This window comes from Bos javanicus, chromosome 21 (assembly GCF_032452875.1).
Source record: "Bos javanicus breed banteng chromosome 21, ARS-OSU_banteng_1.0, whole genome shotgun sequence".
Lineage (NCBI taxonomy): Eukaryota > Metazoa > Chordata > Mammalia > Artiodactyla > Bovidae > Bos > Bos javanicus.
The window spans coordinates 6,159,737-6,183,639 of NC_083888.1; the positions used below are offsets into that span (position 1 = coordinate 6,159,737).

Genomic DNA, 23,903 nt, shown 5'->3' on the forward strand with positions numbered 1-23,903 from the left:
GCCAGGCCCAGGCCAACCCTGAGAACACAGCTCTGCAGGAGCAGGACAGTGGGTTTGTGCATCTGTTTCTCTTTCCAGTGGCGAAGCCTTCTTGCATTTCTTTACTTGGTTCATCTTGGGTTGGCTCTTACTCCTTGAGTGCCGGGGACCAGCCCCGGATGATCCAGGGAATTTGAAGCGGGGATGGCGTCGGCGAGGATCAGGAAACAACTGCTTAATTAAACGTTTATTAAGGATATAAAGAATGGTGAAATAAGGATAGCTCAGCGAAGAAATTCAGTGAAGAAAAGAGGCTGAATAAAATTCCAAAGCAGGGAATTTACGTCACCTACGAAGGCCGCAGGCGTCCTCCCGTTCTCCCGAAGGAGAGGAGACACTAAGGCCTCCCCGGTCAGATCTTAGAAGCCCAGGCAAAATTAGTAGGCTTGACGAGCTTCCCTGCCTCACAGGAAAAGTTCAGCTAGAAGGTGAAAGAAAGAACGACGTGGGGAGACCAAATTTTGGTGAACAAAAGGGCATACTTTATTTTCCAAGGTAGTTTTATATCTTAAGTTGTGCATAGAGGATAATGGGGGAAGGGGTAGAGTCATGCAAAGACAGCAGTTCCTGATCCTTATCGAAGGCAGGCTTTCAGACTTATCATATGCAAAAGTTTAGGTGATTTACATCATCTTCTGGCCAGGAGGCCTGTTAACATTTTAAGAAACTTATTTTTCTCTAAAGGTGATTATTCTAAAGTCAGGCGCCAGCCTCCAAAAAGCATTGGAGAAAGTTGCATTCCTATAGGGCAAAGGTGAGGTAGGCTCAATCAAGAAAAGAATTAACTCAAGGGTCCAAGGTTACAAACATTGAGGCAACTGCTTACATTTCTATACACCCATTATATCAATCAATACACCACCAAGGACACAGTAGGTAAGGGATATGGAGACTTAGCAGCAAACATTGGCCCAACAAGTGAAAAACCCTTCACCAATACAATTTCTAATCAATCTTTTAACTACTCAAAGGAATCTGTGTTTAGACAGTTTAGAACATCTCCTGCCTCTCACAATTGGGAGGCTCTGAACAATCACATGTTGCCGGAAAACACCTATTCAGGCAGGCTAGAGGACTTCCAAAGGAGTTTGTAGGTTGAAACACTGTCACACCCAGGAATTATTAACTGGAGCTGTAAGCTAACTCTTTTTTTAGAGAGAGGTAGTGGGGGACAGCCCCCCTTAAAGTCAGAGGTGTAGGTGAAAGCACAAAGCAGAAAATAGGCAGACTCTGGTTTTGGGGGTAGATGCTCGAGAATTTCCAGGGGGACTCCTGAGGCTTGATCCCGCCTTTGCGTATGCCAAGCCTCCTTCCTCATGACCTTTGCCAGGGGCGGAGCTCGCTCCCCGCACTTGAGTAGAGTGTTTGTGAAAAAGTTTGTTTTCTTTTAATTGAAGTAACATTGGCTTATAACATTATATAAATGTCACATGTGCAACACCATATTTTTTGCTTGTGTGTACACTGCAGCGTGCTCCCCACGAGAAGTTCCGTTTCCATCCACCACCATACAGTTGACCCTCTCTCCCCTCCCCCTCTCCCCTCCCCCGCTGCTAACCACTGCCCTGTTCACTGTATCTGTGTTTGTTTTCATTTTGTTCGAGGACAGTTTATAGCTTGGTGAAGATAATAGTAAGCAGAGGTCATCCTTTCTTTCCTTCGGTTTTCTCTCAAATCAAGAGACTCTGCCCCCTGGGCCATTGCAAGCATTTCCAGTGACTGATAAAATTCTAGGCAGAGTATCATGTCTGTAGAATTTGTGATGTTTATTTATTGTCCACAAGGATATCCTGGGGCCTATTAGAGGGTCTTTTCATTCTTAAGATTCTGTTCATCTTTGGGAAACAAGAGTGCATTATAATGATGACAGCATGGTCCCATTTATGGAGCATACCACGTGCCAGGCTCAAGTTAGCCCTGCAGGCATCATGTCATTTAATGTGCAAGACAAGCTGTGTGGAAGGTGAGAGGTTACAGGTTATGTGACATTCCGTAGCTTCAGCCGCTGATAGGAGCTAGGAGGGAGCTGACCCCAGTTCTGGAGGAGCTGCTGACTCAGCAAATAACCAGCTGGCTTCTGGTACTCAAATAAGAAAAAAAAATTCATGAGTGCCAAGTGAGGAGCTTTAGTAAGACCTCAGGCATCTGGGCCTGATTTTTACACAGTCTCTGACGTATTTTGCAGGAAAATGAGGTTCCTGTGTCAGGACTTAGGTTACTTCACTGTCATCTGAAGAACCTCTGAAATCTACACTCTGTTACACGCTCAAGTGTGCATAGCTGTGCCGGGGGTAGGCCCAGGCAGTTCAGGAAATAGTGGGCTCAGACCTACAGCTTTTAACCCAACAACCTGGCCCATTAGTTTCCTTCAAACTCACATGGGATGTTCTAAACCATCGCAGAGAACATCAACTCAACTGGCGATGGGCTCATTTTAAAGCACTGGGGAGTCCTTCAGATGTTTTCCTTTTTCACAAAGACTACCACCTTTGGGAGCTGTGCCCTGTCGCCTAACCAGCAGACTTCCAAGGGGATGGAGCCTTCACACTCTCTGCTTTCCCTGCGGTCTAGGGATAGAGGAGACCTGCGCTCCCCAAAGGGGGACAGGCAGCTGGAGGCCGAGGCTCACGAGAGCCTCACAGCTCTACCTCGGCATCCGGCATCCGTCTGATGCAGGCAGACACTCGAGGCTTCTAGACATCCCAGGCACCCTACTCGGGAGGGAGACAGTGCCGGCAGGGGCTGCCGTGTTTCCAGCGCGTTGGCACACCTTCAGCCCCATCCCGAGACTCATGGATGAATGGGTTCGGGTCCCTTGCCTGTCCTCTCCCTCGTCTCGGGAATTAGAAGAGGTCAGGTCTGGACAGACGCGCCCCACGCTCGTTTCCCCTCGGCCATGCGCATGGCCTTGTTATTCTTTCCTTGGTCTCTCGCTCCCGTTTTCAGTTTTCCTGCCTCATTTATTCAATGCAGAAATCCCACTGAAATGTCTGTTTTTCCATAGATTTCTCCAAGTCCAGATTAAACTTCTGTTTTCCTTGTAACCGCTTTTGGATCACCGAGCCACTTGGTTCCTTATCATCACAGTGGCTGAGGCTGTTGTCTGCCCAGAGCCCCCTTCAGGGAAGCCTCCAAGTACAGCTATCTGAGGAAGCTGGCTGGGTTCAGAATGTGTGTTGACCCATTCACTTTTTGTTTCTGCCAAAGCAATGAATAATTACAGCCAGAGTGCCCCTGCCTTTGATCTGAAAAGTGCAGCCCTATGTGATAAGGCGGTGAGCACTCTGCCTTTGAAGGAAAGACCTCAAGTTCAGGGCTTTGCTGGGGTAGCTTGACACGGCCCCCTCGGGGGTGGGATTGTCACGTCTTCTTACATATTTGGTTTCCTTTCCTTCTCAAATAGAAACAGAAGCCAGCATTTTTTTTTAAAGGAGTGTTTCACAAGGATAAAAGCAAAATAATAAATGGCCAATTCAGAAGGTAGGGGGAGAATACAGATTATAAGTGTTCCCCTCACAACTCCATTTATAAAAGGCACAATTCTAGCTCAGCCGTGAGAGGAACGATTCCTGTGGTTGGGCTCTGGGCTCTTCTGAAGCCCATTATGACTGCCCCATTCATAGCATCGCTATCGCTGTGGAATTCTTTGGCGAGTGATGCACAGTTCAAGAAAGGGGAAGCTATATATATATATATATATATATATTTTTTTTTTCTCTTATTGAAAAAAAAAAAAGAATTCTTGCAGAGGTAGATTTTCCAAGGGAGAGCTCAGGACCACAAATTCATACCACCTCCAAAAGAAGACAAAGACTCTCCTTAGAAAATATTTCTAAGTGGAAAAGCCTTTAGACAGAAATCCAATGAGGTGGCCTGTTGCCAAACCCACCCCTTTTCTGCCTACCCCGTGGAATCTCGTTGAAGTAGAAACCTTCAAGAGGTTAGTCCTCCCTGCCCAGGCCAGCAGGCCACGTGCCCACTGAAGTGTCAGAAGCCGTGGCAAAGGCCCTGTCTGGATGTGGAGGTGGTTTTTGAACTCACTCTCTGCAACATGGCAGGACCCACTGTGGATCTGAGCCTCCCAGGAGATGGAAGGTCTGATGGTCAGGGCTCTCTCATTCCAGCTTGACCAAGCTGGCAGCTAGAATTGCTTAATGAAAAAAAAAGAGTGGTTGCAAAGATGGAAGGTGTCTCACAGGTCCTCAGGGCCAGGAGAAAGTTCAGGGCCAGGAGAAAGTTCTGGGCCAGGGTCTCTGAAGATGTCAGGACTTTCTGTCCGTATTCAGCACAGCTTGTGTTTGTGAGCCATGACTTCCTGTCCCTGCTGCAGACTGGCTTTCTCACAGCTTGTCCATGAGCAGGCTCATGGGCAGCCCACAGCACCTTTTATTAAGTCCTCCTCCTGTATCCAGATCCTTTGGGGTCAGATGTGGTTGGGAGATCAGAGCACTTCAGCTGTTAGAAGAATACCAACCATACATCAACCATGTATTACTTAATACCCCAGCAGGGTCCTGGGAAGCACCTCTCAGTCAGACACATGGACATCTCCAGGTTACCAGGGAACAGTCTTTAAGTGGGTTACTGCATACTACCAGCAGCCTCATGTCAGTCAAGGCTAGTTTTGTAGCCTTTTATGTCTACTGTAAATGTTTAAAAAAAAAAAAAAATGCCTGCAGTTTTCAGAGCTTCTGGATTTCTGAATTGTGGATGAGGGAGTGTAGACTTCTTAGAGATCCATCAACCTTGAGCAGATATAATCTCTCTACTTGAATATTCATTGGAATAACCTTTGTACCTGCATTTCAGCTGAAGCTGAAGCTGAAGCTGAAGCTCCAGTACTTTGGCCACCTGATGCAAAGAGCTGACTCATTGGAAAAGACTCTGATGCTGGGAAAGATTGAAGGCAGGAGGAGAAGGGGATGACAGAGGATGAGATGGTTGGATGACATCACTGATGCCATGGACATGAGTTTGAGTAGGCTCTGGGAGTTGGTGATGGACAGGGCAGCCTGGCGTGCTGCAGTCCATGGGGTCACAAAGAGTTGGACGTGACTGGGGGACTGAACTGAACTAATCTGACTTTCAGAGCTGATTTTCCAGGAGAGAGACTTTGATGAGTGCAGCTGTGGTCAGGTGGCCATTCTTGGTCCAATCAACTGAGGCCCCTTGAGGCCTGGTTATGAGGCTGTGGTGGGGAGAAAGACTCTGACTGGTCTAGCTGCAGTCAGGTGGCTGCTGCTGGTCCAATCAGCTGAGGCCTGGCTGTGGGTCATGGTGGGCAGCTTTGGAGATAGGGAGCCAAGCAGCCTCCTCAGTGTGGATATCTCACAGAGGGCCAGGCAGGGCTTGGATGAGCAGCTATGATGGCCTCAAAGTTAACTAGTCTCCACCTTAGTAAGACTTTGTAACCACTGGCAGAGAGAGAACAACAAAAGCACGAAGAACCACAAGTGTCCTCTTCACCATCCTGGCCCTAGAGCACCAGGGCAAGTCCTCCAAGCCTCCACCAGGCAGATGTGGCGGTGTGGCTCTCAAGCCCCCAAGCCTGTCTCACCTTCCCTGTTTGCAGCTTCTCCATCAAGTGTAAGTCCTGACAACAGGTGAGCCAGTGGAAAGCTGGGACCCACCCTAAACAGATTGAGGGCAGGAGAAGGGGACGACAGAGGACGAGATGGTTGGATGGCATCATCGACTCAATGGACATGAGTTTGAGTAAGCTCCGGGAGTTGGTGATGGACAGGGAGGCCTGGCATGCTGTAGTCCATGGGGTCACAAAGAGTCAGACACGACTGAGTGACTGAACTGAACTGATCCCAAACATCTTCAATCCAGATTTCATCTTGGCACACATCAGCCAGGCAAGAGGGATATTCCAAGCTTCTTTCCTTAGGGTACATGGTTGTATAATTTTTTAAGAAACTTTTACCTCCCTGTATACAACTGAGAGCTTCCCTGGTGGCTCAGATGGTAAAGAATCTGCCTGCAATGTGGGAGACCTGGGTTCAGTCCCTGGGTAGGGAAGATCCCCTGGAGGAGGGCATGGCAACCCACTCCAGTATTCTTACCTGGAGAATCCCCATGGACAGAGGAGTCTGGCCAGCTACAGTCTGTGGGATCACAAAGAGTCAGACACGACTGAGCAACTAAGCATAGCACATACAACTGAGGATGTAAGAGTGTTGATACTGCCCAGAGTTGAAACCCAGCACCTCATGTTATTTATCAGAAATTAATTGCCCAGCCAGGGCAGCTCAGAGGGGAATAGTCAGAGAATTTTGAGGGGTTCTGAGATGCTCAAGTTTTGTAAAGTTTATCCTGTGTCCCTTTGGGTGAGGGGTGCCCTGATTTCTGAGTAGAATCCTCAGAAAAAGAGATGGACAAATGGAGTGAGTTTCAGCTGAGCAGGAGAAGGAAGTGTTACCTCTGGGCTCTGTTGTGGGGCTTGAGGCTCTCCAGACTGCCCAAGCCATGAAGGACAGTGTCTGCAGGTGGGGGAGTAGAGTTGAGTATACCTTCTTGCTGGGTTCATGTCAGAATCCCTCCATCTGAGGTTGGGATCCCCTGATTTGCAGAGTCTCTACTTCCCTGATGTTCACATCAAAGAACCTGGGTAGACCATCTTCATCCCTTTCAAGTCTGGTCTTTCTAACGTACCTCAAAGAGCCTCTACTTTTCTACCCAAATCCCATTTTCATTTCTGCCTAAATCACCGTACTCAGAAGCCAGAGAAGTTCATAAAAGTGGTGGTTTGTTTTCAGCATGATATCTTTGGTACCCTTGAGTCCCAGAGTTCTCAATTCAGAAGGAAAACAGTGATAAACCAGGGTTTGGCCCTGCCCGCCAAGGGGCTCTGGGTAGCCACACATATTCTCTGAGCCTCACGTGCTCAGCTGTAAGGTGGAACGATGACAGCACCCTCCTGAAATGCATAAACACTGCTTAGCATGCTGCATGGCACATAGCAGATAATGTTATTTATGACTTTATCATCATCATCACCATTGTCATTATTACTGTAGTTGAATGAATCACCTCAAAGCTCAGTTACTGCAGATATTGTGGTAGCTCCTCAGTTTAAATGTAATCCTTCATTTTGAAACTGCTTTGGCCAAGGGATCCATCCATACAATGAAACACTGCTGCTGCTAAGTTGCTTCAGTCATGTCTGACTCTGTGCAACCCCATAGACGGCAGCCCAACAGGCTCCCCCATCCCTGGGACTCTCCAGGCAAGAACACTGGAGTGGGTCAATGAAACACTAGAGGAAGCCTAATATGTGGAGAAGGTATATCCATCCATTCAAGATTGGGGCTCTGTGTTGCCCCTCTCCCAGTGGCTTCCTGACATGCTCACAGGAAACCTCAGGGTCCCAAAGAGCACCCCAAAATTCTTGTCGAATTAGCCTCTCAGAACTTGATCTCAGTTTACATTTCAGTCTCCCATAGTTCTTTCACTAACCATCTGCCGGGGTCCAGCCCCAGCAGGATCCAGGATCCTCAGGATGGACAGCATCAGCGAGAGAGAAAGTAAAGGAGAGAAAAAGAGGCTGATATTCCTTGGTCTACACAGAAAGCCAATAAAGTCCCTGACACAGGACTTGCTCTGTTCACAGAGGCCACAGGTGCCCTCTCGATGGAGCAAAGACGCAGAGCGCCTTCTCTCCAGAGTGGAGATGCAGAGCGCCTCCTCGATTGGGTCTTAGAAGCCCTGGCAAAAAATTGAACTCAGAGAGCCTCTGTGCTCCAGGGAATAAGCCTGAAAAAGAGAGAGAGAGAGAGAGAAAGAAAGAATGACATGGGGAGACCCAGCTTAGGTGGAATGGGGTCTGCAGCCCTATTTTCAAAAGCGGCTTTTATACCCTGAGTTACACATTTCCAGAAGTGAAAGTTACAAAGTCATGCAGAGTCAGCTCAACATTACATCAGTTTTACCTTTATCAAAACCAGGACATTTTCTGCATAACTTTCCACAAACAAGGGTCTTATGTTATGTACATCATCTTCTGGCCCTGTGGCCTGTTAACATTTTGTAACTCTTTCTTGATAAAGGTTGGTCAACCAGAAAACCTGCTTTCCCTTTATCTTTCCAGTCTGCAGTCCCCCCTCAGGAAACAGAGCTACATTCTTATGGAGCAAAGGTGCAGTGGGTTACAACAAAGAAAGAACTTATTAACTCAAGGGTCTTATGTTGCTAATGCCAAGGCTACTGCTTGTTTTTCTTGCATGCCATCTATACTAGCTAATGCACTCCCAGGCGCACATTGGGTAAAGAACAAGAAAACTCGGTAGCAAACATTGGCTCAACAATACAGTATTATTCTAATAAAGCTCTTTTATTGCTCGAAGGTTATGCTTGGGGTGTTGTGAACAATTGTGTGCGTTAGTTGCAAGAGTATGGATAAACCTGCCAAGCAAGCTAAAATGGTAACAGAGGGGTTAACGTTAAAATACTCCTTTCAAGCCTAGGAGACCTATTAACTAGAGCCCTAAGTTGATTTTCTTCAGAGGAAGGTGGTCGGGGATAGCCCCCTGTTAATGTCAGAAGAGTTGGTGAAAAGCATAATATAGTAAACAGTAGACAGATAGATTTTGGTTTCAGGGTAGATGCTCAAGCGGGTCCAGGGAGTCCCTCAAGTCCTGATCCACCTTGCCTGTCAGGTCTCCTCTGCATGACCTTGTCATGGGTGGGATCTCCTGTGCTGGCTCCTGGCAACCATCATCTTGGGTTATTCCATCTAAATGGAGGGACAGCTGACCTCAGCCTGCCACCTGGGGGAATGGAGCATTCTTTCCAGTATGCCTGTCCTCTTACAGCTCAGATCAGACCTATGAGTATTTTCACTGTCTGCCTCATCAGGAGTTTGCTATTTATTTGTCCACAAGACCAACTACCAGGGCCTTGAAAAGCATGCATGATTCATCTTTCTTTCCCAAGCAGTGCTAGAACAGCGCCTTGTGTGAGAGGTCCTCCATCCACATTTATTAAATGAAGCACTGTTACTTTGCTTACTTGGGAAACTACCCTTCACAGTTGATTTTTCCCCCCACAACTAACTGGAACAGCCAAGTTGAACATGTGCACTCTACCCCTATAGCTTCTTTCTAGTGTTCTAAGACAAGATTCCCAGGGGACATGTTGGTCAGTAGCACTACATGGAGAGCTCAATGCAAAGCTGTTGAACACAGTGGCAGTTTAGTGAATGCCACTGAATCAGAAAAGTGAGCCTGGGCGAGGCAACGTGTCTGCTCTGACCAGACCTCTCCAGCTAGGATGCCAAAGTCTAAACTGAGGCCGTGTCAGCTCCAGAAGCCTTTTGTTTTACCCCTGTCTTTGTTTATCTGAGGCCACCAGAAGGCCCTCCTGGGGAAGGCTCATAGTGGAGATAAAAGACTTGGCAGAAACAACACAAAGATGTTGGTGTTTCTCTCTCTGGAAGTTCTTTTGCAAAATAATCATAGAAACTGCATTAGAATTGGGTGACTGAGAGAGAGAAAATGGTACATTTATCTTTCTCAATTACCTACAAAAGAACAAAATCCATTCGTATTATTATTTTTTTAAGTCCTCTTTTCCCTACTTCAAACAGTGCCTTGTGTGAGAGAGGTCCTCCATCCACATTTATTAAATGAAGCATTGTTACTTCACTTCCTTATAACAATGTAAGTCCTAGCTTACTGGACGTCCTAGCTAATGCAATAAGACAAGAAAGGAAGTAAAAGGTCCACAGATTGGGGAAAAAGAAAACTATCTTTGTTTGCAGATGGCATAATAATCTATAGAATATCCAAAAGAGTCAACAGAAAACAAAAACCTCCTGGATTATAACAAGGTTGCAGGATACAACATGTACAAAACTCAGTCACTTCCTTATATAATAGCAATGAGCAAGTGGAGTTTGAAATTAAAAACACAATGCCAGGGACTTCCCTGAAAGTCTAATGGTTAAGACTCTGCTTCCCCTACATGGGTCCAATCCCTGGTCAAGGAACTAAGATCCTGCATGCCATGCCTCACAGCCAAGAAGTAAAAGGAACACTACTGAAATTCTTAAAATAAAAACACAATGCTTTTTACATTAGTACCCCAAAAATGAAACAATCAGGTTTAAATCTAACAAAATATGTATAAGATCTGTATGAGGAAAGCTACAAAACTCTGATGAATGAAATAAAACAATTATATAAATGGGGAAATATTCCATGTCAGTGGAAAGATATCAAGATGCCAGTTCTTTCCAGTTTGATCTATAGATTAAGTAATCCTGGTCAAAATACCAGCAGGTTATTTTGGGGCTATCAACGAACTGATTCTGAAGTTTATACCGAAAGATGAAAATATTTACCAAGTCCTTCTGTGAGGCAGATCCTGGGACTGACCAAAGATGAAAGTTTGACTCTGTCCTCCAAGGGCTCCAATTTCCATCAGTTCTTTAATCTAAAGGTAATTTGCAATCCACCCCCTTCAAACTTACATAGCAAAAGGACTCACCTTATAAGAAATCCCAGACAGTAGGATTTGAGGGCTCTAATGGAGGATGCTGGGAGGGATTGGGGGCAGGAGGAGAAGGGGACGACAGAGGATGGGATGGCTGGATGGCATCACTGACTCGATGGACGTGAGTCTGAGTGAACTCCGGGAGTTGGTGATGGACGGGGAGGCCTGGCGTGCTGTGATTCATGGGGTCGCAAAGAGTCGGACACGACTGAGCGACTGAACTGAACTGAATGGAGGTGTGTGCAAAGTGCAGATGGAGATTGCAACTCAGAGGTGGCATGAGAAGAGAGGGCTCTGGAGTAGATTCTGGGGTGCCAGAAATATTCCAGAAAGCTAAGTGCGTGGAGGAATTTCCAGGCAGAGAGAACAATCCAGGTAAAGGTGCGAGATCATGGCATGTTCTGGGAGCTCATTTGGTTTCAGCAGCAGCAGCAGAAATCAGGGTTTCCATCGTGCCTGGGGAAATGGCTCTTACAAGTTGTCCTAGAGACTCATGTGTCCCCTTCTGTTCCTTATTCCTATACCATTTCTTCTAGGACCTTCTTGCTGCATAGCACAGCCCCGCAGCTTTTATCCAATGGCTGAGGAGCACTAAAACTTCAGCAAAAGCTGCTACTCTGGAGACACCCCAGGGCCGCTCCCCTCGCTGGGAGGCCGCCTCCTCCCCCTTCCCCACCCCAGGCCCACCCTTGGTACATATTCAACTTGCTTAGAGGTTAGCACTCTACAAAATGTTTGTTCAGCCTGGTGTTTTTAGTACTTTAAGGAAAAAGAAATACTGTATCTTTGCAAAGGATAAAGAAAACAACGTGAAGAAAAGCCCACAGTGCTCTCACCTGCGTGTCGTTCCCCCAAATCAGAGGAGGGTCTTTTTCCATTTTCTGGGTCACATGTTCCAAGGGGTGGGTGCAGCATGTGCCCTGTACCTGTGACCTCAGTCCCATGCCAACTTCTTGTCTCTTGGACTGGCCTGCGCCTACAAGCATCTGCACCCCACCTGGCGCCCAAGACCCTTCCCACGTCAATGTCCACCCCTTTCCCTCCTCAGATAAGCCATGTGAACTCTACTGCTCACCCCTCGGGAAGGAGTCCCCTCTGCTGGTGGCCGATAGAGTCCTGGACGGCACGCCCTGTGGGCCCTACGAGACGGATCTCTGCGTGCATGGCAGGTGCCAGGTGATGTGTTTTCCTTGTGTCCTTGGCAGGGTTTTGAAGGGGAGGCTCCCTCCAGGGGGAGCTTGGGGTGGCAGAGGCCTCAGGAGGCCTGGGTGAGTGGACTTTCTCAAGAAGGCATCCCGCGGGTGGTGTTGCCTCCTGTAGCCTGGCACCCCTCCCTCCCTCAGCAGTGACTGAGCCAACCAAGATTTGAGGTGCTGAAAGAGCAGTGGCAACATGGTCATCGCAAACATCTTAGAGTAACTTTGGACATCATGACAAAGGGAAGAGCAGGTAGGCTACTAGGTGGACTGGAGGATGTATATGAATGTGTACTGGGGGGCAAGCTTTGCTTGCTTAGCTACCAAAGATATAGTACAAGTGAGCTGATGCCTTCACAGGTGGTACCTAAGGAGGTGAATATGCCTGACTTTAGGGCTCCACCCACTGGAATATGATCCACAAACTCATCCTGGTGTTAGATGTCTGTGATTCATTAGTGTGATGAAAGATGTCATTTAAGAAGGCAAAAAGAGGAAGGAGAGAGGATGCCAATCATTTTAACTGTAGTGGACTTTTTTCCCCTTGCAAAGTCCAAACTAGTCTAAGACTGGAATTTTTCAGGGAAAAACTTGATAATGTCCAGATTCCTTTGGCACTGCGTGGCTTTGTTATCAAATATGAATATGTGGGGGGCGATAGACACTTGGTGCCCAAGAGCCTTGGCCAGGCACCCTCCCAGGGAAGGAGGGGTGATGGGCCCTCGGGGCTGCCATGTTGTGGCAAAGAATGTACAGAGCCTCGGGCAGTGTGAACCCGATCTTATCATTATCATTGAAATGAGAAATTGCTGATGGTTCTGCTTCTCGGTAAACCTGCTAACAAGCACGAGATTTGTTTCCGTCCTAAATTATAACATACACTTGCAGGGGTCACAGTGCGGCCCAAGTACGTATGTTCCTTTAGCAAACATATCCCAAGTTAAAAGCACGTGTGTTCTTTAAAGCAGCACCAGCTGAGCCACCTCCAGCCTCTCAGCAGCATTTTCTGCAGTGTTCTTACCAACGTGGAAACAATTCTAGGCATCCTGACATTTTCTGGCCAGTGGAGTCCATGTTAAATGGCCATTCATGATTTCAGCTCTCGGCAGTGAGTGCCAGTGTGACCTTTCCACGACTTTAGTTCTTATTGCAGCCTTTTCAATTAGAGAGGCTCCCCTATGCCATGACAGCAAAACTCTCAGCCCTTTCGTGAGTACAGCTGGGCACTCATGAGGCCATCTAAGGTATTCGAATAGCTTTAAGTCTGGTCATCAGTGTACCATTGAGCCAGAGCCTGGCCTGCACTTGAGTGTGACCGGGATGCCATGTGAACACTTGCCTTTCTGTTCCCACCTCTATCCCGTTACCACCTCCAAGTCCATCTCACATGGCTCTTCCACCATCTCCATCATTATATTTACTCACCCTGCACTGAGACTGGTGCTGACCAGCACAGCCCCTCCAGGCAGGGGCACTGGGGAGCGCAGAGGCTCAGACAGTGGCCCCTTTCACAGTGCACTACAGTGGATGGGGTTCATGATCCTTGGAGCCTCGGAGACCCGTGCCTGTTCTTGGAAGTACCATCACCTCTACGTGGATGCCCCCCAGTGACCCACTGCCTCCAGGCAGCCCACCAGTCCTAGCAGAAAGCCACTCTCCTGGCGGGTGGCACCAGCACCTACCAGCAAGCACCTCATGAGAGAAACTGGATTTCTGAAGGAAGTTAAATCCCATCTGTAATTTTTCTAATAGTGCTCATTCTTCAGAGGGAATCTGTGAAGGTTAACTTTCACCCACGGTTAACTCAATACACACAGAAATTCAAATTAGTAATGTCAGAGTTAATGAAATTTTATAATACTATTGAGCATGTTTAAGTAAGACTGTAAGAAATTAAATACAAATATAGTATTTATGCTTAGTTATAGTGATTGTCAAGGTGGAAAGTTCTGGATTTCTGTGGTGCTTGTAAATGAGTCAGGCAAGGAATGTTGCTTAAAGAGAAGAGAATTATTAATAAAAAGAAACCTCAGGGGGTTTGTGAGCAGAGGGTCTGACCTGTTCATCGATGCCATCACCTAATTACAGTGGATAAAAGGTAGAAATCTTCCATACTTTATGTAAGACAGCACTACGGAAATGTTGCTGTGGTTAACTTGCTAGCTTTTCCTGCTGTTCTCTGCAGCTGTAAATTTTGCTATTTTAGGGTAGCGGAAGGAGTTCTGGGAAATTCTGAGAAGCATGGTGACTAGTTGGTGGGGAACGGCAGGGACAAGAGGCTCCAAAATGGCCTTTTGAGAAGATTCCACTGAGCTCCAAATAGCAGGCTGATTCAAACCATAACATGAAACATGGAAATACCATTTTACTCTGTTTTATGAGGACCAAGTTGAGTTTCATTTCATTGAGTCACAAATTACTTAACATGCTAAAATGAAACTTAACAGCACTCATAAAAGTGGGAGTGAGTTGGGAGAAGAAACACAAACATTGTCTATTTTTCAGCAAGTCCCTATAAATCAGGAGTCCCGTCATTAATGATTCCTCCTGTTGGCCTCCAGAAGCAAAGAAATCAAGTTAATATGCCTCTAATGTGCAACTTGCCTCAAAGCTGCTGACCAGTAAGGGGTGAGTCAAACAGCTGAACACGTCTGGGACCAGATGTGTTTGGCTTCATCAGCTTATGTACACTTGCAGCCAATGAACTCTAATTGCAGTCACATTTCCTTGGGACCCTAGCTCATGTATGGATCCCTTGTTTGACGAACAGCAAAACACCTTCAGGGCCTGTAAGCTTCTTCAGTGAAGGGATGGTGTCTGATAATCTGTGTTCTCCAAAGAGCTATCTTGAAGGACAGACAGTCTCTGATTGCATTTCACAAAGGAAAAAAAGAAGACTGGGTGGGTCCCTGGCTCTTAGGGACTTAAGTGATTCTGGAACCTGGAGCTCATTTCAATGGACCATTTTCAATGTCCAGAATTTATTTATCTCTTATTTTGGGTACAGTGGTTTTCTATTAGGCAAGTAGAATTACTGATGGGATTTAGGAGATTTATAAGAGACTCTAACTTCAGAGTCTCCTCGTGTAAAGAAGGGGTCACAAGCATGCAGGAAGCTCTCAGTTGAGTTCAGTTCAGTTATTCAGCTGTGTCCAACTCTTGGCAACCCCATGGACTGCAACACACCAGGCTTCCCCTTCCATCACCAGCTCCTGGAACTTGCTCAAACTCATTCCCATTGAGTCAGTGATGCCATCCAAACATCTCATCCTCTGTCATCCCCTTCTCCTCCTGCCTTCAATCTTGCCCAGAATCAGGTCTTTTCCAATGGGTCAGTTCTTATCAGGTGGCCAAAGTATTGGAGTTTCAGCTTCAGTATCAGTCCTTCCAATGAATATTCAGGACTGATTTCCTTTAGGATGGACTGGGTGGATCTCCTTGCAGGAAGCTCTACTGGGTGTTTATGTATAGGTAGGCCTGTGTTTCAATATGCCCACCTGGTTGCTGCTTTTCACCCTTCAGCTGACACCCTGAAGTGTGTGATTATTGGTACTGGACCTTTACCCAAAGCAGTGCTTACACCTCTGATGTCATACCCTGCATCCCTTTCACCTGATTAACCTCCCATAGCAACTTTCAGATTAAGCCTGTAGACTAAGCCACATGGTCACCCCTCTTCCATCCCAGGACTCTAGTAACCCAATGGTTAAGGCAGCATAGCATGCACCATGGTGGTGAAGAGAAGTAGAGGCCGTCCTTTGACAAGAAGGCAGAAGTGGATGGAAGTTTTACTGAAGGAACAGAGGCCAAAGCTGAAACAGATGGAGAGTCACAACCAAAAAGAAAGCAAGAAGCTTGAGGAAGTCTAGGACTTGGGAATGGAGGGTGGAAGTGAAGAGTTGGCTGAAAACAGTGAGTCACGGTTGGTGACCATGCCTGGCCTGGAACTTGGAGCTTGACGAGCTCTTAGGGAATTATCTTCAAGCTTTTCCCCAAAGTCATGTGATAAGCTGTTCAAGGACAGCTGGAGCAGGGAAGGGACCCCAGTGTTCGAGCACAGTGCCCACCCTCTGGGACTAAGGGCAGAGCCCAGCTTCCCTCCTACCCAGCCCGAATGGAAGCCTGCCACCCTGCATCCAAAGTGGCCCGTCACTTGGCCATCTGTGCCTCATTCTCAAATACAAGTGGTCAGCCAGAGATCATCAGCTCCCTGAAGAAAACCAGCAGCAAGAATGAGAAAAGACCAAGAAAAACAAACAGGAAAACTGACCCTGGCAAAAAAATTGAGATAATTACAGAATTCTGTATGCAGCCAAATGATCAACCAAGCATGCAGGCAAAATAATTTTGGGACATGGAAGAACTCAGAAATTTTATTTTCCATGCATCCTTCTGAAGAAATGAGGTGCAGTTTAGCAGTTTAGGATGAGGGTGAAGGCCAGGAGGAGGAAGACGAGCCCAGCAGGACTTGGTAGAGCAACCCGGGAGCCCGGGAGAGGCCAGGAGGGGTCAGCATCACTGGCTGAAAGCAGCAATTAAATTTAAAATAAGAAGTCAGAGATGTCCCTCTAACAGCAGAGAGAGAAGGGCAGTGGTTGGAAGATAGCTATTAAGCTGAAGAAAGGAAGTGCTTCTTATCTCAGCCAGGAACATGAATACAAATGAGGACCACTGAAATCTGTGTGAGGAAGTCCCAGTTCAAAAATGAGAAGGTGAAACCGCATGGTTGAGGGAATGGTCACTGTGCTGTCCAGCTGTTGGTGCAGAAGAGAAGGCAGAGGACTTGGTTTGAAAACCGAAGCCTCCTGTTTCCCCAGCTTGATGAGAGTTCCGCATTGGTATGCTTTTATTGCACATGCATTCTGTGCTCCGTACCACACAGGCCACTGTGTTTGGGGTGGATAACAAAACAGAGGTTCATAAGACACCCTCTTTCCTGGGCTTATGGTCCGTCTGGGGGAAGATGAGACTGACTCATGTGAAACCCTAATGACCACAGGTGAAGGTATGATCAAGAGCCAGTGAGAGACTGGGCTTAGAAAGAGCAGAAAGAACATTCCATGTGCTGGGTGGTGCACTGGGCATGTAGTGCTCGGCAGGACCAAGAGGGTCCCTGTCCCCACGCACAGCGCAGATGAGGAACATGTACACTCACAGACCTGGTCATCCCCTCAGTCTGGCCCAAGTGAGGAGGGAAATGGGGTCATGGAAAGTAAGCTGTGGGCGTCATGGCAGGGCCCTGTGAAGAGATAGAGCCGGCCTGGTGGAGATGGGGCAGGGCCAGTGCTCCTGGCAGAAGGCAGGGGTGTGCGGGTGGGGGGGGCGGGCATTCCAGAAACAGGGGCGGGTTGGGGGAGGTGCCGTGGTCCAGGCTGTGCAGGGCTTGGCCAGCGGTGGTGGGGCTCCAGGTTTCTTCTGATGGTGGAGCTCGTGGGAGCATGCGGGAGGCAGTGGGCCATGGTATGTGCCAGGAGGAGGGGGAGGGCAGACGAGGGGTTCAGACGAGACTGAGGAAATGTGGGCATGCTCTGCAGGCAGTGGGGTCCATGGCCACTACCCACTCATCTTCCCTGGTGAGGGTCAGTCCCGGAGCAGAAGAGCAAAAACCCGTGCAGTTGGCCCTTTGCTGAGTAATCAGGCCTCACCTGGGTAGTGGCCATGAGCACAGATAAGAAACAGGCACTGGAGGGGTCACAGGGCACCAAGCTGTGAGCCGGCACCTGAGTGAGTGTATTAGGAAGAGGACCAGAAGTGGCCTGGAGGGCTCGGGTCAGGGCTGGGAAGGCGGCCGCATCTGTGAGTTCCAGGAGAGTGGGCGGAAGTGTCCTGAACTGAGAAGTCTGGAGCCGGCAGCTTTGGAGGAGGAGCCAGTGTCTCAGGGTGGCCACACTGAGTTCAGTGTCCTGGCTGGAGAGTCAGGGGGAGTAAGGATTGTCAGCAGACCAGCCCCTGTGAGCCTGGGTGGGGGGCAAGTATGAGGTTTAAGAGCTATCTGCACGTGAGTGATGGTTGCAGCTTAAGGAGAAGGTGACATTACCAAGGAAAATCAGGAGCAGAAGGGGCACAAGAGCTACCCACTTCTGCAGAGTCCAGGGCAAGAGAGGAGGGGAAAGAGCCGTCCATGGGGCCCGAGAGAAGCACACAAGAGTTTGCCCCCTTCTCGGCCTCTGTCTTAGTATCTTTATTCCTGGTCTGGCACATAACAGGCACGTGACCATGCTTTGGGTGAATGAATCAATGCACAGCACAGATGGGGCGTCAGATGCTAAAAAGTGACAGGCCAAAGATGAGGATGGAGACATGGTCAATGGATGTGGTGACCAGGAGGTTATCTGTGGCTGGTGATCGTCCATCGACAAGGGCAGGATGCCAGGGAAAGCATTCAGGTTTTCCAGCACTGAAGTGGATATTCCTCACTTCTGTGCTGTTCATGGTCCATCCTTTGCCCTCCTCCAGAACACAGCCCTGAGTACTAATGCTCTCCTAGGCGTTCTGCATGTTCCATAGGAACTGTCTTTACTGAATGAACTTGTGCCTTTCCCGCCAGGTCCCAACCACCCTGAACCTTCAGTTAAGTACACCCTGGACAGTGTCCTCCCCTTGGTGTCACACGCACCCTGGCTCATCAGCAGAACAGAGCTCTGACCAGCGGATGCTGACTAGCAACTGCTTTGAAAGCTCAGAAATGGGTAGCAGGTTTTCCTAGTGCCTGTAGAAAAGTGATCCCTGGGATAAATGGGAAGATGCAAGAGTAAATTGTTTGGAGTTTCCTTTGGTTTTGTCATCTTGTCCTCTAGAACACCAAACCTCATAAACACAGTCATTAAATCTGTGACAGTCAGCATCTGGGTGGGGGGCGGGGGGATCGGAGAATCCAGCCTCTTTCAAGTATATAATGTGTTTCTTGAACTACGCTGTAGCAGAGGGAGGAAATACCACTGTTGGCAGATTAGTTTGGCTGTTGCCCCTTGGTTTGCAGATTCACTGCTGTTCAGAGACATGCATGCCCTGCATGCCCTGCCTTTAAATGCAGTTGTCATCTAAAATAATACCAGGCAGAGAGCACAGCATGCAAAACTGTCCCAGCCCCTGGGTGCCCCAAAGAATTAACTTACAGGGTGATCCTGCCCGCATCCCTGTGTGTACCTGACCTGAGAATCCCACGGGGACAGACCACGACCTGCTGCAGGTGGGGCTGCTTGACAATACAGGAGAGCCCGCCTGCACACGGGCCTCTGCACTCGGCTTGTGTGCGGAGAGGGAAGATGCGGTTCTGCAGGCCTTCTCCTTCCCCTCTGCCTTTTCTGGAGAGGAGAGAGTCTGTGGCAGAAAAGGGAGAGATGACCATTACCTGTTGAGCCCTCCTCTGCTCAAATTGGAGGAGGGGGAGCTTGTTCCCCAGCCTCGTAGAAGGAAGGTGGCCCAGGAGCAGGCTCCATCCATCTCAACAGGGCCCACCTCTCATCTGGGCCTGAGAGGTGAACTTGGGTTTCTCCAACTAGAACAGAGCAGCAACCCTCAGAGACTGAGGTTAATACTCTCATTTTTAGAATGGGAAAACTGAGGCTTGTATCCAAATGTGTAACTCTCCTCAGTTCACGCATTAGCATTTTCAGAAGAGAAGCTGACTGCCCACTTGCCAGGTAGCTTTGCCCTAATCCAGAAGCCAGCTGTCTACAATCTGAAGTCATGTCTGAGGACACTTCTGTTCTGAGAGGTGAAGTTTTAACAAAAGAAGCAAGTGTTTGCATGCAGATGACATGATCCTTTACACAGAAAACCCTAAAGACTCCACCAGAAAATTACTAGAACTAATCAATGATTATAGTAAAGTTGCAGGATATAAAATCAACACACAGAAATCCCTTGCATTCCTATACACTAATAATGAGAAAACTGAAAGAGAAATTAAGGAAATAATTCCATTCACCATTGCAACAGAAAGAATAAAATACTTAGGAATATATCTACCTAAAGAAACTAAAGACCTATATATAGAAAACTATAAAACACTGGTGAAAGAAATCAAAGAGGACACTAATAGATGGAGAAATATACCATGTTCATGGATTGGAAGAATCAATATAGTGAAAATGAGTATACTACCAAAAGCAATTTATAGATTCAATGCAATCCCTATCAAGCTACCAACGGTATTCTTCACAGAGCTAGAACAAATAATTTCACAATTTGTATGGAAATACAAAAAACCTCAAACAGCCAAAGCTATCTTGAGAAAGAAGAATGGAACTGGAGGAATCAACCTACCTGACTTCAGGCTCTATTAAAAGCCACAGTTATCAAGACAGTATGGTACTGGCACAAAGACAGAAATACTGATTAATGGAACAAAATAGAAAGCCCAGAGATAAATCCACACACATATGGACACCTTATCTTTGACAAAGGAGGCAAGAATATACAATGGATTAAAGACAATCTCTTTAACAAGTGGTGCTGGGAAAACTGGTCAACCACTTGTAAAAGAATGAAACTAGAACACTTTCTAACACCATACACAAAAATAAACTCAAAATGTATTAAAGATCTCAATGTAAGACCAGAAACTATAAAACTCCTAGAGGAGAACATAGGCAAAACACTCTCTGACATACATCACAGCAGGATCCTCTATGACCCACCTCCCAGAATATTGGAAATAAAAGCAAAAATAAACAAATGGGACCTAATTAAACTTAAAAACTTCTGCACAACAAAGGAAACTATTAGCAAGGTGAAAAGGCAGCCTTCAGAATGGGAGAAAATAATAGCAAATGAAGCAACTGACAAACAACTAATCTCAAAAATATACAAGCAACTCCTACAGCTCAACTCCAGAAAAATAAATGACCCAATCAAAAAATGGGCCAAAGAACTAAATAGACATTTCTCCAAAGAAGACATACAGATGGCTAACAAACACATGAAAAGATGCTCAACATCACTCATTATCAGAGAAATGCAAATCAAAACCACTATGAGGTGACATTTCACGCCAGTCAGAATGGCTGCGATCCACAAGTCTACAAGCAATAAATGCTGGAGAGGGTGTGGAGAAAAGGGAACCCTCTTACACTGTTGGTGGGAATGCAAACTAGTACAGCCACTATGGAGAACAGTGTGGAGATTCCTTAAAAAAACTGGAAATAGAACTGCCTTATGATCCAGCAATCCCACTGCTGGGCATACACACTGAGGAAACCAGAAGGGAAAGAGACACGTGTACCCCAATGTTCATCGCAGCACTGTTTATAATAGCCAGGACATGGAAGCAACCTAGATGCCCATCAGCAGATGAATGGATAAGAAAGCAGTGGTACATATACACAATGGAGTATTACTCAGCCATTAAAAAGAATACATTTGAATCAGTTCTAATGAGATGGATGAAACTGGAGCCTATTATACAGAGTGAAGTAAGCCAGAAAGAAAAACACCAATACAGCATACTAACGCATATATATGGAATTTAGAAAGATGGTAACAATAACCCTGTGTACGAGACAGCAAAAGAGACACCGATGTATAGATCAGTCTTATGGACTCTGTGGGAGAGGGAGAGGGTGGGGAGATTTGGGAGAATAGCATTGAAACATGTATAATATCATGTATGAAACGAGTCGCCAGTCCAGGTTCGATGCATGGTACTGGATGCTTGGGGCTGGTGCACTGGGACGACCCAGAGGGAGGGGAGGGGAGGGAGGAGGGTGGAGGGTTCAGGATGGGGAACGCAGGTATACCTGTGGCGGATTCATTTCGATATTTGGCAAAACTAATACAATATTGTAAAATTTAAAAATAAAATAAAATAAAAAAGATTAAAGCAGAATGCTGGGTAAGGAAAGAAGAGAAAATAACGGAGAACCTTCCCCCTGTATCCAGCCTTTGACAGTTTAACATGGAAGATGCTGTGAGTCCTACAAACAAGGCTGTTGAAGGTTCCCAGATCTGGGTCTCTGCTTCCTGGGTAGAGACCTGTGAGTCGGAAGTTCTGAACAGCCATAAACTGGCATCCAGGTGGTCTGTGAGGCCCTCGCCAAAGGCATTTTGTGATTTATAACCAGACGTTCTGTCATGATGGAGCTTCCTGTGGGTTCTTTACTTGACCTGAGCACCACTGTAAGTGTGCCCCATTTCCGAGAGCACAGGGAGGCCCCCACATCCATTGAGGGGTCCTCAGCCCAGAACGGCTTTGGCTCAGGGGCACAGCTCCAGTGGGAGCTCCAGGCATGGGACCTTTCCCGACAGGAAGGGACACTTCTTCAGGACACAGGGCTGGGGTCTCTCAGCAGTGGCTGTCTCCAAGAAGGTCCCTCTCTGAGCTCCAAACCTAGCCCAGTGGTCTTCCACGAGGCCCTGGGCCTGCAGCCTCACCTGGGAATTCAGCAGGAACACAAATCCTTGGGCAATGGGTGACCTACCCAGGCCTCCAGGTGACTGCAGCCTGCTGGAGTTTGGTGAGCTTGTGTTCCTGGGCCCAGGAGGTCATCTCTCTGTTCTGGACATTGACCACAGCTGGTCAGACCAGGAGGCGTTGTTCCTTTAGCAGGTGCTAAGTGAGGACTGTGTGGAAGGGCATACCATCTTGGTAGACTAATTTTAGCCCTCAAGAGTCATCACCCCAGTGAAAAAATAAGCAGGGGGCTCATGTTTTGGAAAGGATGGTACAACACCTCCTCAGAGAAACAGATGCTGACAGTGGGCCCCTGGACTTACCTGTAAATAACCTGGACTCTCAAAAAGAGGCGAGGGCTGGCTCCTTGCAGTCCAAGCATACCCAAGTGTTGCAAAGCCACAGGGCGCCCAGCAGTCCCGTGGACAGTCTCGTCTCACCAGGCCCCCAACTGATGGTGACTTCATCCCTGAAAAAATGGAAACCAATTCCAAACGTTGCATATTCTTAAACATTGGATCCCATGAGGTCTAACTCAGTGTCAGCTGGGGCCTGCTACTGAGCAAGCATGCATACATTCTTTATGTTATGTTTTAGGAGCAATGGTGAGAATCACAGTGGTTCTCATCGTGGGCCCCCTTACCTGCCTCTGCTTGTCCGGAGCGGCAGTGTCTCCTGTCAGGGGAGGGGGCCCCCGAGGACACCTGATGCTGCCCTGGCTATGCAGGGGCTTTGCGAGCATTCATTTGCACTACTGCCCTTCCTCATTCTCACTTTCTTTTCCCCACCAAGATCCTTCTTTCAGGGGACCCTTGGGAGGGAAAGCGGTTTGCTCATTTAGGAAAGTGGTGTCCTTCTTCCCAGTGAGTCCCTCATCCTACTCCTGGAAGCTCCTCCCATGCCTGTCCATCTTGCATCCAGGTGAATTCTTAGTCTGGCAGATTTGAAATGCAGACTTCGCCTCCTAGCTGTGTCTTACCAGGAAAATCCATGGACAGAGGAGCCTGAGCAACTGAGCACATATGCACACACACACGTGCACACGCATGCACACACAGCCACACACACACGATCTCAGCCAGACAACAAGTAGCCTTTTGAAATTCCAGCATGGATTCTGCCCCAACACCTCCTTTTCCCAAAGGTAGTGTTTCTGGTGTTCTTTTAGCTTCCCTATTCTGAGCATTTCAAAGTTCTCACAAACCCAGCATGCTCTGGGGAGAGGCCTGACCTTGTCCAGAATGTCTTACAGTGGCCTCAGTCCCAGGCTGGGGACATCAGGGTTCCCAAGCCAGCCTGAGGCCAGGAGGCAGGAGGTGAAGGACCATTCCTGGCCCTGCCAGACACTCACTGTGTGGCCCCTAGGTTTGCCACGTGCCTTCGCTGGGCTGGGGAAAGCTGTCCAGACCAGGAGGGCTGTTAGCGTAGAGTATCCAGAAAACTTTTATCTGGACATCCTGACTGAGATATCAGTGATACCTGCTCAAATCAGAGACTCACTATTGCTGAGCCGCAGTGTGATTAAAAGCATAATAGGAAACCAGTGTGAGAGGAGTCTAGAGCTGAGAGTACCTGGAGACGGGGAAGCCACGTGGGGACAGGTCAGGGTGACGTGAAAGAGGCAAGGTGCAGGGGCCAGCTTGGGGGTCTTGGCCCTGTGGCAGTACTGGAAACAGGCTAGGGACCGGGACGTTGGACTCTGGAACAGGAGACTCGAAATTGGGCAGCGCACATGTGGCACACAGATCTGACCACAGGGAGTTGCAGAGGCTGCCGGT

At 47.7% G+C, this 23,903-nt stretch overlaps 1 protein-coding gene across 3 annotated transcripts in view; it reads left to right on the forward strand.

Annotated features, from left to right (window-relative positions):
• Positions 1–23,903, forward strand: part of ADAMTS17 (ADAM metallopeptidase with thrombospondin type 1 motif 17) — a 407,285-nt gene that overhangs the window by 264,707 nt on the left and 118,675 nt on the right. For all 3 annotated transcript variants that reach the window (XM_061394241.1, XM_061394239.1, XM_061394240.1), the window contains exon 14: positions 11,585–11,712. In XM_061394241.1, coding sequence (XP_061250225.1) covers positions 11,585–11,712 — 128 coding nt within the window. The remainder of the gene's footprint in view (positions 1–11,584; positions 11,713–23,903) is intronic.